The sequence below is a fragment of the Struthio camelus genome, chromosome 5, assembly GCF_040807025.1.
Source record: "Struthio camelus isolate bStrCam1 chromosome 5, bStrCam1.hap1, whole genome shotgun sequence".
NCBI classification, from domain to species: Eukaryota; Metazoa; Chordata; class Aves; order Struthioniformes; family Struthionidae; genus Struthio; species Struthio camelus.
In genome coordinates, this window is record NC_090946.1 from 50,347,266 (window position 1) to 50,362,296 (window position 15,031).

The following is a 15,031-nucleotide window of genomic DNA, read 5'->3' on the forward strand; positions in this document are numbered from 1 at the left end:
GAGACATATCCAGTGGAAAAAACTTTGAATTAATTTTGTGGGTTTTTTCTGTCTTTATAAACATGAGGCTAAGTGTATGGATAGAAAGATGATCATATACTTAGGGGTGAATTTTACTGGCTCAGGACAAGGAAAGTTCTTGAATTTTTTTTTTTTAAGTGATAGCTCTTTGATTAATTATTGTTGAATGATTGCTAAATAAAGCAATTATATCAATTTAGCAATTGCTAACAATTGCTAAATTGTTAAAATGCTGTCGTGGACCACTGTTTCATACATACCAGGAGTCCTTCCTTTTTACATGGAAGGCTTTATTTGCAACTTGCCAAATCTCAGAATCTGCTCACAATCTCCCTAGGATTTTTGAACAGGATATCAAATGCATGTTATGGTAATACTTGCCTGTACTTCTCTCTTTACTTTACAAATTATTTAGCTTTTGTATACTTGCTTTAGAAGTTGATGAGTTCTTTGTGGTATAAAGTGAATTTCTGTAATTCTAGAGAATTTACTAAGTGTTAAAATTGCTGTCTGGGAACTAAGTCTTCACTTGAATAGGAAGGGCTTGAATTCTTAACTTTCATCTTTGATAACCAAACTCCTGTGGAAAAAGCGTGCTTTAATCCTGGTGCTTCATTGCCAAGGTAGGAAGAGACTGCTCTTTGGGTAATGTTTGGGCTATTCTTTTACATATCTTATGAAATATCTGATTATGTATTTGATTTAAGATGAGTATATAAAAGTTATTTTCAGCATATGTTTATTTTGGATTTTGACTTTAAGTGTAATTTATAAATATATTATTATTATATGAGGCAGTTTTCTGGCTCATCAGAATGAGAGGGCAGACTTAATCATAAAATTTAGATTAGAATCCAACTAAGCTGTCATATTGTTATGAATATAAAATCCAACTTGCAAAACAAGTTAAAATCAATTCTTTGAAAAATATTAATATTTTAAAATTATTCAAAGGTACATTTCTGATATTACTGATGACATCTTTAAAATATTGTTAATTTCTTTGACTTTTTAAATGAACATTAATGGTCTGTTCTGTGAGCTGTGGAACATCCTCAGTTCTTGTTGACATGAGCGAAAACTGAAAATCCTTTAGCACCTTGTACAGTTGGTGTTGAGGATGTTCTGAAAGCCATTGACATCACAAATGGGGATTTCCCAACATTGATAGCAAATAGCCTAACATCTTTTGAGTATTTGTTGTTAATTGCCAATAATTATTCTTGACACTGATATTTACAAGATTTGCTACCAATTTTAACATCACTTGTCGTTCCTTGTATTTACTGTGGGAAAGGTCACAATTGGAAAAAAATTCTCCAGTTTTGTCTATTTCTTTTTTTCTTAATAGTTTATTATTATTATTGTTTGCCAGTGGAAGCTACAAGGGGAGGAAGGATAAAAGGTTTTGACTAACTGTTTTGTAGGTTGTCCATTCTTATTGTATCAACATTAATTATTTTTGATATATTTATCCTACAGAAATCTGGTGGCAGGTGTTGGCAGATGAAGTTCTCTTATGTCAGGAGTGTAATTTTTTAATGAATACTTGATTAAATAAGCTTTCTATAATTATTATTGGAAAAGGTGCTTTTCTTTAAAAGAAAATGTGAAAGGGAAAATGAGAAAAGTTTTTGATAACAGAACACTGAAAAGTGATTTAACAGGTGTTGCAAAAGGGATTTAGATTTTTTACTGTAAGCCAACTAAACAGTCACATAGAGTAATATATGGTATTGTTTTCTCAGAGCATTTAAACTTTCCTTCAAAATAAAGGTTGAAGAGGATTCGGACCTATTGTTTATTAACTAATTAAATGGATCCTTTATTCTACAAAAGCATTCAAGTTTTGTGTATTTCTTTTTCTTCTTTAATACTTATTTTTGGAATCTTTGTTCTTTAGCTAAGGCAATGATTAAAGTTCTTCAAAGTTTTAAAATAAAAACCTTTGAAAGAAAACTGTAGATTAACAAAAAGTATGCATTCAGTTTCAGCAATCAAAAGACTATTATTTGAATATATCAAATAGATATGCTACACAAATCTTCTGATAATGATATAAAGAATAGAACCTGCGATACAAAAATAACCCAGTCATGCTTGCCTAAAAGTAGAAAAACACAGGTTTGGGATTATTTTCCAGCCTCCGGACAGACTTTTTTTTAACCACATCCCACTTGTTGTGGAGGACTACATTGCTACTTCAATTGCAGAGACACCATGGATGGGCATCTGTGCCTCAGAAGAAAGCATACGGGAGTTGGATAAATATTCCCAATAGTAAGATTGGTGTTGGCAAGGGGTTTTAGGATTGCTGTTCAGCTGCTTATCGCTTGAAGCAAAATATTAATGCTCTCTTCATATGAAAAAGCCTATGCAGGGCTTGTAAAATGTCCCTGGGCTGAAACACTTTAGAAGGTGATGTAGTCTGTTGATCATGATAACAATTTCTCCCGCAGAAAAGGAAGAGTGCTTCCATGCTGAGGCATGTTACCAGTGCTTGATTACTACCTTGATTAGTACCAATATGAAGCACTATACAAAGAAATTAAGAACACTGTTTGATATTTGAGGGGGTTCAGAGCTTTAATGAGCAGTCTTTTAAAAAGTACACACTGAACTTTTCAGCAAAACTGAAGGAATGTTTTAATATAATAATTAAATTTACTTATGTACTTTTATATATATGTATATGTCTCTGTGTGTGTGTATATATATATATATATATATATATATATATTTTTTTTTTTTTTAGCTTTCGGAGAAATACGGAGTCCACATTTGTGGAGAAGGTGGCGAATATGAAACGTTCACTCTGGACTGCCCTCTGTTTAAGAAGAAAATAGTTGTGTAAGGAACAGTTTCTACCATTTCCTTATATTTAAGCAATGGGAACACACTAACATTTAGCTTGAGGCAACTTTTGTTGGCAGAAGTAAAACATGTTCGCTAAGTTCACAAACACTCACTTTGTTTAACACTGGCAAAGTCCTCTGAAAACCTAAATCAATACCTGACAAGACGAGGCCTTCATAGAAGGCTATAAACTTTTTAGACATTTGCACTTTCGTTTACTTGCTGATTATGGCCTGCAGTAAAACTGGTACCTACACACTGACACTTTTATCCTTTCATGAAGTGCGAATTGCCTGTAATATTTATCTTTCATTACAGCTACATTTGATAAACTGCCACATCAGTAGCCTGTGGGTTCCATTAACTCTGTGTGTGCGCGCGTGCACGTGTGTGTGTGTGTGTGTTTTAAGTTTAGCAGCCCAGAATGATAATTCTCAACATTTTTCTTCAATTATTAGAGGATATTATAAATGCAAACTTTGCATGAATCCATCTAATTTACGCTGGGTAGCTTATTGCTTTGACATAAATTGCTAAAATCTTTGTAGCAGAATATGGAAAATGTTTGTATCTTGATAATAAGTTTCTCAGTACAGTCTGTTAAATAGCTTAGCCTGCATGCTTTGACGGAGATGTTTTGACGGCGGATCCTATTCTTAGCCAAGTAAACAGACCGTAATAATCATGTATTGGTGATACTTAATCATCTTAGGGAAGGTCAAGATTATGGAATATACACACATGATTAAGGCTTTGATGCTGAAGGTCCGTTTGTTTCATAATTTCATAACATTGTCCATGTAAGGAGCAGAGGACTCAGAGCTGTTGAACTCTGTTTCATTACATGACTTTTGGGAAAGGGAGAACAATGGACAAGCTGGAAAAGGGGATAGCTGTTATTCTAGTAGATGTCTACTGAGCTGAATAGAACTGAACTATTGGTTGGCTCAATGATAAATCCTCTAGAAAGGTCTGAAAAAAAACCCAGATAATTTGAGTCTAGAGATGCCTCCATTGAGGAAAGCTATGGAATTTCTGAATAAGAGTTAAAATCAAAAAGAAACAATGTATAATCCTTAACTGAGTTTAAGTTCAAGTGTGGAATGTGAATCTATGGGTCAGAAAGTGAGACTAATGGAATAGATTCTCTGGAGGGAGACCCGATGCTAGGTAAAAGCAGTAGGTTGCGAACCAACCTGCTGGTTGGTAGGAGCTGGAAAGTTAAGCCTTGGAAGTTAGAATAAAATGCAGGTGATATTTCTCAAAGAACACTTTATGCAAATAAATTTTTGGGAGAACTAGGTGTAAACTGTACAATATGCCCTGAGATAGAAACAGTTCAATCTATTTCTCTCAACAACAAGCAAAAAGAAAAATATTGTGAAGTCATTGCTAGAGCAAGATTCACTTTTACATTTAAGGCCTGATGTGATTCCTATTAACATGACAAATTCTTATCAGTTCTAGAAGGCAAAGTTGAATCAGTTGTAAGAGACAAAGTTCTGTGACGCTGTCGTTTTTTTGAGAGTAACACTGCCTATTACCAGACAGATGTGACCTGTTCAGCATTTTTATTGCAACACTTGCAAGAAAAAATACGCATCAAAAAAGGTTAGCTGAGTTTTAACTGACAAATGAAATATGCTTATATCAGTTTTTGCATTTAAATGTGTTTGGCTGATTATCTACGTTCTTGCTATTTATTTTTAAGGCTCCTTATGTTACAGATTAAATCTGAGCCTTTTATTGGAATTGGGTGCATAATTCCCCAGTGTTCCCTAGGAAAGCTCTCTCTGCATACATACAGTGGATTGCAGGAAAATTATGTCAAGTCTCATGAGAAATTCTTGGTTGGTATAGAAAATACGAGCATGGAGAGGGATTTTTTTACTTACCGTCAGGTCCTACAGGAGCTTTATTTGCATAGGATTAGAAGAACACTTTTAGAAAAGGACGTTATGCCCTTGATTTGGGATCAGACCAATACTAGTTTAAAGAGCTTAAAGTATATTCTAAATGCCATGGCTACCAGTGGTTTAATGAGCCATTCTGGCAACTAGGAAAGCTAGAACAAAGGTGGTCTGGCTACGTCATCTTTTTTCTATAGGCACACTTGAATTAATAAGTTCAAAAAGAAAATGAACACACATCTAGTAATCCCAAATTATATTAAAGAATTCTCTTGTAATCAATGAAGCCATATTTCCCCCTGCTTTGTGACACTGGAAGGCTGTAGTACTGCACACAACATTTATAGAATGTCTCAGGGTAATTTAAAATTCTTATTCAATCAGCAAGGTTCAACTATTGTTAACAAGAAATTCACAAAAATTACAGTAAAAGACATGGTTGTAAATCAGTGGTTGTTTAATAATAAATATATGGCACAGTAGACTGTTAAACTGAGTTATAGTTCTAAATACACCCTTGTGTAATGGAAAGTGAATAGCTACACTGACATTGTGTTTCTCTGGCTTGATTAGCCAGTCCTACTTAGTTCTTCCACTTCTTTGTCATGAAGACATACCTTTCAAGGGCCATTCATGTGAAAATCTATTATGTCATAAACTTTTACAATTAAAATCTTTGTAGTTTCTTTTTCGTTAAAAGATAGAAGTATGTTTAATTTGATACTATTTGTTCTTGTTTCTGATATATACTGAGAAACTCTGTACAGACTATGTAACCGTGTTTTTAGTTGTGCTAGTACAGTTTCCAAATGTTTAGATTGTGGTATAGCCTGTGAAATGATTTTTGAAGCTTAAATGTAGGAATTGACACTAACAGAATAAAATCTGTAAGGATTTTCAAGGTACCTAAATTCCTATGCACAAAACTCCCCCAATATTTTTCCTAGAGGAAATTTCTGCAGAAGACGTTGAGGATGACTCTTTCCTACAAAGCAGGAGAAAATCTAACTTGCCTATCACATTTATAAATAGTTTTTTGAGTAGCGTTTTCACTGGTTGATGCTTTTATCCTGTGAAGCTTCTGACAAAATGTGTTTTCGTGGTATGTCCTTTGAAAAAATAGGAAATCTTCTAGACCTGGAAAACAAAAACTTATCCCTGATGTTACTTACTATGGAAAAGTGGAAATCTCTTTAATATAAGAATTTCTGACTATTTTTTCTTAAATTTATTAAATTGAATTGTCATTCCCCTCAAGCTTCATTTAAAGATTATGCTTCATAAACCAGGCATGCCAGATTGAGTGAAATATTTGAAAATAAATGAGATTTATGAGTGAAGGAAGATCTTACAACCAAAATATTTAGCCAAGAGTCAAGAGATTGGTTTTAGCTGGCTTTCCCTGTTAATCTGTTGTAATCAGGTGTCAGCTTTCTTATGCTCAGTATTTGAGAGTTACCAAGCACTTACTAACTCCCTTAAATGGGCTTTTAAAGTTATAATTGATTAATGTCTGTAGACCATAAAGATATAGTTCTATTCTACGTGAATGCTATTTAACAGACCTACTCTTATGATAAGGTTTTATTTATAGACAGAATAATTTGATTTTTTTTTCCCACTGCAGTCCTAGGGTCTATTTCTTATGATACCTATTTCCTATAATTGCAGATTTCCAAAATAGTTTTCTGCCCATTTTCAGTCTTCCAGGTAGAATTAGAAGATACTTTGATCATTTGAAGAGAATTATTTCAAAACTTAAAGGTCTATCTTCAAGGAAATTTAAAGGAAGAGTTAACATTTTAATCTTAAAGAATCTTGGTAATGACTATCAAAAATGAAGCTAAAGACTTAATTATCAAAAGATTACTTTTAAAGCTTATTAAAAGGGAAGAGAATACCTTCATTTGCTGAAGGTATTTATTATTGCGTAATGTAATGGTGGTGATAATCATAGGAGTTTTTGATTTTAATTTCTAAACCACATTTTATAAAACAGATATTTCTTTTAATTTTGATCTTTCATTGAGTCAGTGGAATCTGGCCAAGACTTCAACTGTTTCTAGTTTGCTTATTTTTCATATGGCGTTACTAGAAATGTTGTTTGGAATCCCCAAGCCTGTCTGATCTCTTTGACTACTGTAAAGGCACCAAGAGCACTGTGGTTTAAAGAAAATTATCAGCATGTCCTTTGCCTTACTTGTAACAGTCCTCAGATTTTTTTATACTGTGTCTGAATGTCTCTTATGTTTTCTCTGAGATTTTTAGTTTCTTACCTTCTGATGTTTGTTTCCTAGAGCTACCTTTTTCTTAAGTAATGAAACCATGCAGATGGATATAACAGATACTGCCTCTTGTGAATCAAAGTGTGACAGACTGTGTCTGTAAAAATTAAAACTGAAATTAACTAATTTGAATCAGCACAATGGAAACTTATCATTGTTACCAACAGGTTTGGCATTAGGAAGTTGTGTTTAGTAGTTTTCAATATCAGATGCAAGATGGTCAAATCAGTCAGTTTCTCTGCATGAAATATTGTATGGTGTTAGTACTATAAGAAGTAATTCCTGGAGCGTTAATCAGGATGAAGGGACTTTTTTTTTTTTTTTGTCTTCTGTTGATGAAATTAAAAGATTGTTTTACTTGTTAGTCTCTAGAAGCTAAACCATAATACCCTATATGCTTGCAGAGGCTACAGCTAGCTAAATTTCTCAGTAGTGGTCTGGAAGTATAGTTTGTCCTTTTTGAAAATTAAAAATTAGTGAAGGAAAAATTATGTTGCTAAACAGCCCACTATATGGCAACTTTTTTTTTTTTTTTGTAATTGATGTAAAAAAAGAAAAAACTAGTTGATTTGCAATGAGTTACCTTGGAGAGTATGTTGTACCGTGACTAAACATTGTATATAAAATTATACATTAAAATATCTTGCCAATAACATTATATTTCAGGGATTCAGCAAAGGTGGTTGTACATTCAGCTGATGCATTTGCACCTGTGGCTTACCTTCATTTTTTAGAATTACACTTGGAGAATAAGGCAAGTAGATTCCAAATTTCCTGTTCCTTTAATAGTAGAGCTATGTGCATGCTTTCTCTTTTATGTTGCTTTTTCAATTTTGAATTAAGCTGGATATTCTCATCTGCCTGTACTTAGAAATAGCCATGTACATATTTAGTTGAATTTCAGAAGCTGCCATCAGAAAATCTCAACACAAATGCTTCCTTATGTCAAAGGAATGAATGGAGGTAGTATATTTGTGTAGCATTTTTCATCTTGAAACCTTGAGGTACTCAGCAGACACTGTTCAGTCGAGCACATGTGTAACGTCTGTCACACGACTAGCCACAGTGTGGAACTCATCTGTGGAAGGAAACTGTACGCAGTGTTAGTTTGCTGGGAGGCGGCTACTCTTTTTTACTGTTTCTGATGTAAAGTGGTTAGTTTAAAAACCTGCTCATCCACCTTAACTACAGTGGGAGACATTGATTTTGTGGTGTGTCTTTTTTATATAAAAGATACCTCTACTATATAATTACTTTTATCTTTTTCTATCTTTTTAATCTTTATTTCCTTTATCTTTTCTGTCTTCGTTTACTGTTTGCACCATGAGGTTCATATAGAGGAGATACTCTGGTCAGAGAGCTTAAGAGCAATTCACTGAGACTTACTCTTTTAGCTTATGATTCCATGGCAATGATGGAATAGGGATAGGAATTTCTAGTGCTTTAAATATTGAAAACTTGTATGTGAGCAGAGCATAACTTCAAAGGTCAAATCAGAAGTTATTTTCTCCTAGTTTTTGTGATCACTTTTCCAGTTTTTCTCATTGCTTTATAGGCAAATTGAATTTTTCTTTCACCTGAACATCTGTAAAAGCTAATACTTTGTTAAAACCGTAAATATTATTTTTGAAATGTGAGTCTGCCTTTTTTTTTTTTTTTTATCCCCTCCAAAATTTTGACATACATAGGCTCTGGGAAGATTATGAGAACAGGCAATATCAATTGCATAGTGAGATAGAGCTTTCCCTAACTAACATATTGTGCATGATTACCAAAATAATTGATAAAATACAGATAAAATCACAAAGCTAAAGATTTGGAGATTTCCTTGCTGACTTATTTTTTATCAGATATCATCTTTAAATTCTACTTTAAATGCTGCTTATTTCTGGAGATAATGCCTCATGATCTTCTGGCTACTGTTGCAGTTATATTTGTATAGGCCTTCCTATTCTTCTTCTGCACTTTGAAGATCACTGAACTATGTACAGGGTTGTTATAAGAATGTTATTATGATGATGTTTTATATTTCTCACTCTTGAGTGACTCATTTTCTGTAATTTTTAAACAGATAATTCACTTAGTTTTTTTTCCTTTTAAATTCTATTTTTACAAACAGATAAAATGTTCTTAAATTTTTCTTCCATGATGACCTCATTCCTTGCCTTGGAAAATATATCTTATTCTATTTCATCCTACCAAGTTCTACTTTTGAATTTTTTAAAATGTAAAGCATTAAATAGTTGTGTGGGAAACTGAAAATATTGTCAACCAGCTATGTGAAGTGAAACCAAATAGGCTGAATAAAAGAAAATTGGGGGAGGGGAGTGATAATATATTAATATTTCTTGGGGGCAATGACGTTATTGCTTGTGGCAAACTTGATGCTAAAATGTACCATGCATGCATCACTACAATGTGACAGGCTAGCAAAAATGAAAAACACAAAGCTTTACATAAATCAAGCAAAAATATCATATTAAAATGCATAACATTTTATATGAGAATCAAGATTTTACTTTTATCTGTTCAGAAGCTTTTTTTCCCTTCTTGTGTAGATGTTTTAGATTTGGTTAAAGCCTCACAATTTCAAGCAGTGTTATGGCAAATCATATTTCAAAATCATTGTAGACAAAGCTGTCACACTCTCAAAGAGGTAAGCTTTACAGAGGCATGGCCTGGATTTTGGTTTATAAACCAATGTCTTGTATAGTTAAAAGGAAAATAGTTTGTGTTCTGCAGTAGTTGCCTCATGAGGAAAAGCAGAATCTTCTGGCTCTAGATTAATTTATTTTTTGTCATGGTAAAATAAGCTAGGTCTTCAAGAAGTTATGAATATGGAGAACCAGTCAATCTTTCAGAGCATACGTGCTACTAAGTTAGCATAGTTTAACTGCATAATGTTAGATGCCATTAAAAATTGATATTCCTGTACTTTTCCTCACTGTTACGTGTTTGCAAACCTCATGAAAAAATGTAAATGTTAAATAGTAATTCACCACTTAAAAGCCACTCCTACAATAGCAAATCATTGCAGGTAAAAGAAAATTCTGCTTTAGAAGGAGAACACATTTTAATTTCAGGCTTTCAAGAGATTTCTGAAAATTGTGCAGAAAATACTGCATTATGAGCAATTCATAAAAGTAGCTACTTAGGTAAGCACTTTTGTAGAAACCATTAATAGACAATTTTAAACTATTTTTAACTTCTATTCTGTATTTATTTTATCTTAGTTGTGTGCCACAGGTGTTAATTGTACCTTGTTTGAATTTACTTACACAATTATGTCTAGTATGCCTTAGTCTCTACTGTCTTTCCTCCGCTATAATGTGGTTTTTTCAGTTAAATCTCTTCATGTTTAACTACAAAGCCTGGACAGAAATTTGTTTTAGATTGTTTCTGGCAGCACAATGAGCCCTTATGCCTAGGGGAAAATAACATTTTACTCATTGTTCTGGCTTAATACATTACTGTGCAACTTCAAGACGTATTTTTGCATAATTGAAGGATTTTTTTTTCTCACCCTCTTTTCTTTCATTACCAGTAATACAGAAAAGGCTAAAGAGATGATTCTGTGTAAGATTTTAATATTAAAACATTATTAAAAGTTTTATAACGGCAACTTAAGATAACTTTTTTCATGGATATTTAGCAAACTGGTTATTCGTGGAGGCCTCATTTATTTCAATGTAAAAAACAAGTTTGTGGTGTACATAATACAGATACCTAGGTTCATCAATATTATACTTTGCCTGTAAGAGCAAGGCTTTGCATGTTTAAAAGAGTGTGACAAAGCGTAGCTTTGGTTGCTTTGGTTTGTTTTATTTCATTTTGTTTCCAAGGGGGACACCATTTCTGAAACGTTTTCCAGTATTTTTTAATCAAATGTATCGACTTTTGTCTTCAAAACAAGTTCAATTTTGAATGTTTTCAGTTAATAAAACCCATAATTGTTTAAAAGTGAAACACAATTTTTTACTTTACCAGCACAATGAGTTTGCAAAACACTTCAGTTTCCCCATAAATTATACTGTTCTGTTATTATGTTAAGCTATATTGGCTTATGAATGATCGAAACAGGTATTAAAGTTGTTGGAGCTCTGCTTATGTGATAATTTTTTGTGAAAATCTTTCTGATGACAGTATTGAATGTATTAACTAGCATTCATATTTTAAAATTTGTTCTTTCCCAGAGTTGTGGTTTAATGATGAATACTTTCTTCCCTGAGTTGCAGTGAGTTAAAAATACATCTGCGTCAAGAAATAGAGGCCCTGAAACTACAGTCCCTCAAGTTAGTCCAGTTTTAAAGGGAGTTATGTAGTTTTCTTTTTCCACTTGGCAAGAAGAAGCAGAAAAGTACCCTGTAAGATACAAAACCATGTCTGCTGCTGTTTTTTTCTTGCAGCATGCTATTGTGTTTTATTTACCTACCACATATTGATGCTGTAAGGTTTATTTCTTTTCCTGTTTGTAAAAGATCTTGAAATCCTCAGGCAGAACATATCTCAGAAGTGCAAACAGTTGTGCCTTTGTAAAAGGTCAGCAAATCTATCTCACAAGTCAATTTGAGGATGATTTTAAAATTATCTGTAAATGTTAGAAAAGGTGTCAGGCAAATATTTACATGCATTCTGTACTAAAGGAGCACAATCCTGCATGTTTGATTTGATTTGACGTTATAGCCCATTTCTGTCCAGCAACTTCTACTGTGAATTACTTTTGTTAATTTCCATTTGATCACATTTTTCATTTTCATCACTACAGTGAAAATACTGAAAAGGAGCCTCATAGTTATTTGTCCCATGTGTTTTAAAAGCATATTGTGAGCTTTAGGACTTTAGCTGTAGAATTAGACTGTATAAGTGATGTTCAGGCAGAACAGGAGAGAATTTCATGTTACAAAACATGTTTCTTAGTGTTCTTTAGCAGTCAACTTGGGAAATATCTTGCAGGTGGCATTTTTGGAATTTTTTGTCAATACTGCATGGTAATTCCCCTAGCTAACCCTTAGTTTCTCTTTTAAATCGTAAGAGTACAGGTAACCCTTGTTGTAGGTACGTTTTCAAAACTTTGTAACAAATACAGTAAAATTGTTTTCATTGTAGACTGATTGATTTCTAATACTAAGATAATAGATAAAGGATTTTATCTTTTCTGCTTCATTTCATTGCAGATTTAGTCCAGTTCTCAGAGAAAATAGATCATTTTTTGTCTCTTCTCATAATGAGGAGACTTCCTCTGCAGGTGTATCAAAGTAAAGGACTTCTCTCTATGTCTGTACACAGTACTTCAAATACCGCAGGGAGATGCAGGTAGTCTCCCTTATTATTTTTGTTTTAAGGAATTATGTTATCAAGGTAGACAGCAAAGAATAAAGAGATTATCATAGTCTTTTTTTATAGAAAGGTCTTATGAGCTGTCTCCTCTAAAATATTCCCTTTGCTGGTCAGTGGGAAAACTGTCAGTTTTGGAATTTTCTTGTGACAGATTTTTATAACAGTTTCTGTGGTGGAGAATTTAAGCTCTTTGGGAAGGGAACTCATTGTTTTCATGAAATACCGCTATACGGAATTTCAGCTATATCAGTCAAAGTCATAGCTTCAAGGCTTTTCCAACAGGAGAATTTGGAGACTGGAACACTCATGTGTTTGCTTAACTTTATTCTGGGCCCACTTGTATCGGTGAAATGACTTATGTGAATACAGTTAAGCATATACGTGCATGCAGGCTCTGATCCAAAATTAGGCTGGTATCACAATGTACAATAAGTGTGGGAGGAAACTGTAACAAATAGAAAAATGCATTTTCTATATCCTTCTGTGAAGGATGATGAAAATGTTATGTGATAAAATAGGCTCTGCAAGATTTAATTAAAATGTCATCATAGGAAGCTTGTTTTTTTGTTTCTAAAATGTTGAGAAAATTATTTAGAGAAAGTTATTCTCTGTGGTGGTCTATACCTTTTAAGTTTTACATTCTTAGATACTTTCACTGTGGACAGGAATGGGAGGCCAGCATTTGTGTAAGGTTTAAATATATCTACTAAACAGAGTCTGGCAGTTCTACTTATGTTGGCATTGAGCCTGTTGCTCTCTTAGTGCCAGGTTCCACACCTAATACTTCTACTGAAGCCTGCACCTGTGCTGCCTTTGAAAGTGATTGATTATCCATGTTTTTGGAGCATTGTGAGATTCAGCCTTGAATGAATCATTGTGATGTATTGTAGCCATCAAAATCAACAGGCGTCTCCTAATTATTTGTATGGTCTTTCATGTACATCACAGACATCATAGAATTTCTACTACTTCTTAGTAATTTCAAAAAATTTTGCAGCTGAGCAGCTATCTATGTGTATAAAGACATGTATAATTTTTCTGTGTCTGTGAATTGATATTGATATAGCTTACCAATATATAGAATATTAATATATTTAGGGAAAAAAGGGCATGCAATTGAATGATATGAAAGTTTCACAGAATCCCAGAATCCCAGAATCATTTAGGTTGGAAGGGACCTCTGGAGATCATCTAGTCCAACCTCCCTGCTCAAGCAGGGTCACCTAGAGCATATTGCCCACGATCACATCCGGACGGCTTTTGAATATCTCCAGGGAAGGAGACTCCACCACCTCTCTGGGCAACCTGTTCCAATGCTCTGTCACCCTCACAGTGAAGAAGTTTTTTCTCAGGTTCAGACAGAACTTCCTGTGGTTCAGTTTCTGCCCGTTGCCTCTTGTCCTGTTGCTGGGCACCACGGAGAAGAGGCTGGCCTCATCCTCTTGACACTCCCCCTTCAGATACTTGTACACGTTGATGAGATCCCCTCTCAATCTTCTCTTCTCCAGGCTGAACAGGCCCAGCTGTCGCAGCCTTTTTTCAGAGGAGAGATGCTCCAGTCCCCTGATCATCTCGGTAGCCCTCCGCTGGACTCTCTCCAGGAGTGCCATGTCTCTCTTGTACTGGGGAGCCCAGAACTAGACACAGCACTCCAGGTGAGGCCTCCCCAGGGCTGAGGAGAGGAGCAGGATCACCTCCCTCCACCTGCTGGCAACACTCTGCCTCATGCACCCCAGGAGACCATTGGCCTTCTTGGCCACAAGGGCACACTGCTGCCTCATGCTTAACTTGTTGTCCACCAGCACTCCCAGGTCCTTCTCTGCAGAGCTACTTTCCAGCAGGTCAACCTCAGCCTGTACTGGTGCATGGGATTATTCCTGCCTAGGTGCAGGACCTTGCACTTGCCTTTGTTGAACTTCATGAGGTTCCTCTCCGCCCAGCTCTGCAGCCTGTCCAGGTCCCTCTGAATGGCAGCACAGCCCTTTGATGTGTCAGCCACTCCCCCCAGTTTAGTATCATCAGCAAACTTGCTGAGAGTGCACTCTGTCCCTTCCTCCAGGTCACTGATGAATACGTTGAACAGGACTGGACCCAGGACTGACCCCTGGGGGTCACCACTAGCTACAGGCCTCCAACTTGACTCTGCGCCATTCACCACAACCCTCTGAGCTGGGCCATCCAGCCAATCCACCTCACTGTCCACTCATCTAGCCCACACTAGATGCCACACTTTCATATGGCATACATTTGGGATATTTGTAATGTTCACAAAATACAAAGCTACAGAGGAGTTCTGCAGGTCAGGCTAGGTCAGCTGTGATACGGTGTGCATGTTGTACTATATTCTCATGGTTTTTTTTGTGAAGCACATTTTGCAGAAAAGATGTTTAGAAATATATTTGAAAGAATGGTTTTTACACATGGCATAGCAAATGGATTAAGTGCTGTTTTCACATTCACTTGCATAGTATCATCGATTCAGTCTTCTAGATTAGAGAATAGAGAGATATTACTAGTCTTTAGAAGTTAATACACAAGGTTTATGCATCTATAGTTGTCTCGAAAGGTAATAACGTAAAGCTGAACGGCAGAAAGAAACAAAGTGGCTATCACATTGACAAG

General features: G+C 34.9%; 1 protein-coding gene across 12 annotated transcripts in view; it reads left to right on the top strand.

Annotated features, from left to right (window-relative positions):
• DPH6 (diphthamine biosynthesis 6) overlaps positions 1-15,031 on the top strand; it is a 265,858-nt gene that overhangs the window by 85,865 nt on the left and 164,962 nt on the right. For all 12 annotated transcript variants that reach the window (XM_068946340.1, XM_068946349.1, XM_068946343.1 and 9 more), the window contains exons 7-8: positions 2,777-2,871; positions 7,739-7,826. In XM_068946340.1, coding sequence (XP_068802441.1) covers positions 2,777-2,871; positions 7,739-7,826 — 183 coding nt within the window. The remainder of the gene's footprint in view (positions 1-2,776; positions 2,872-7,738; positions 7,827-15,031) is intronic.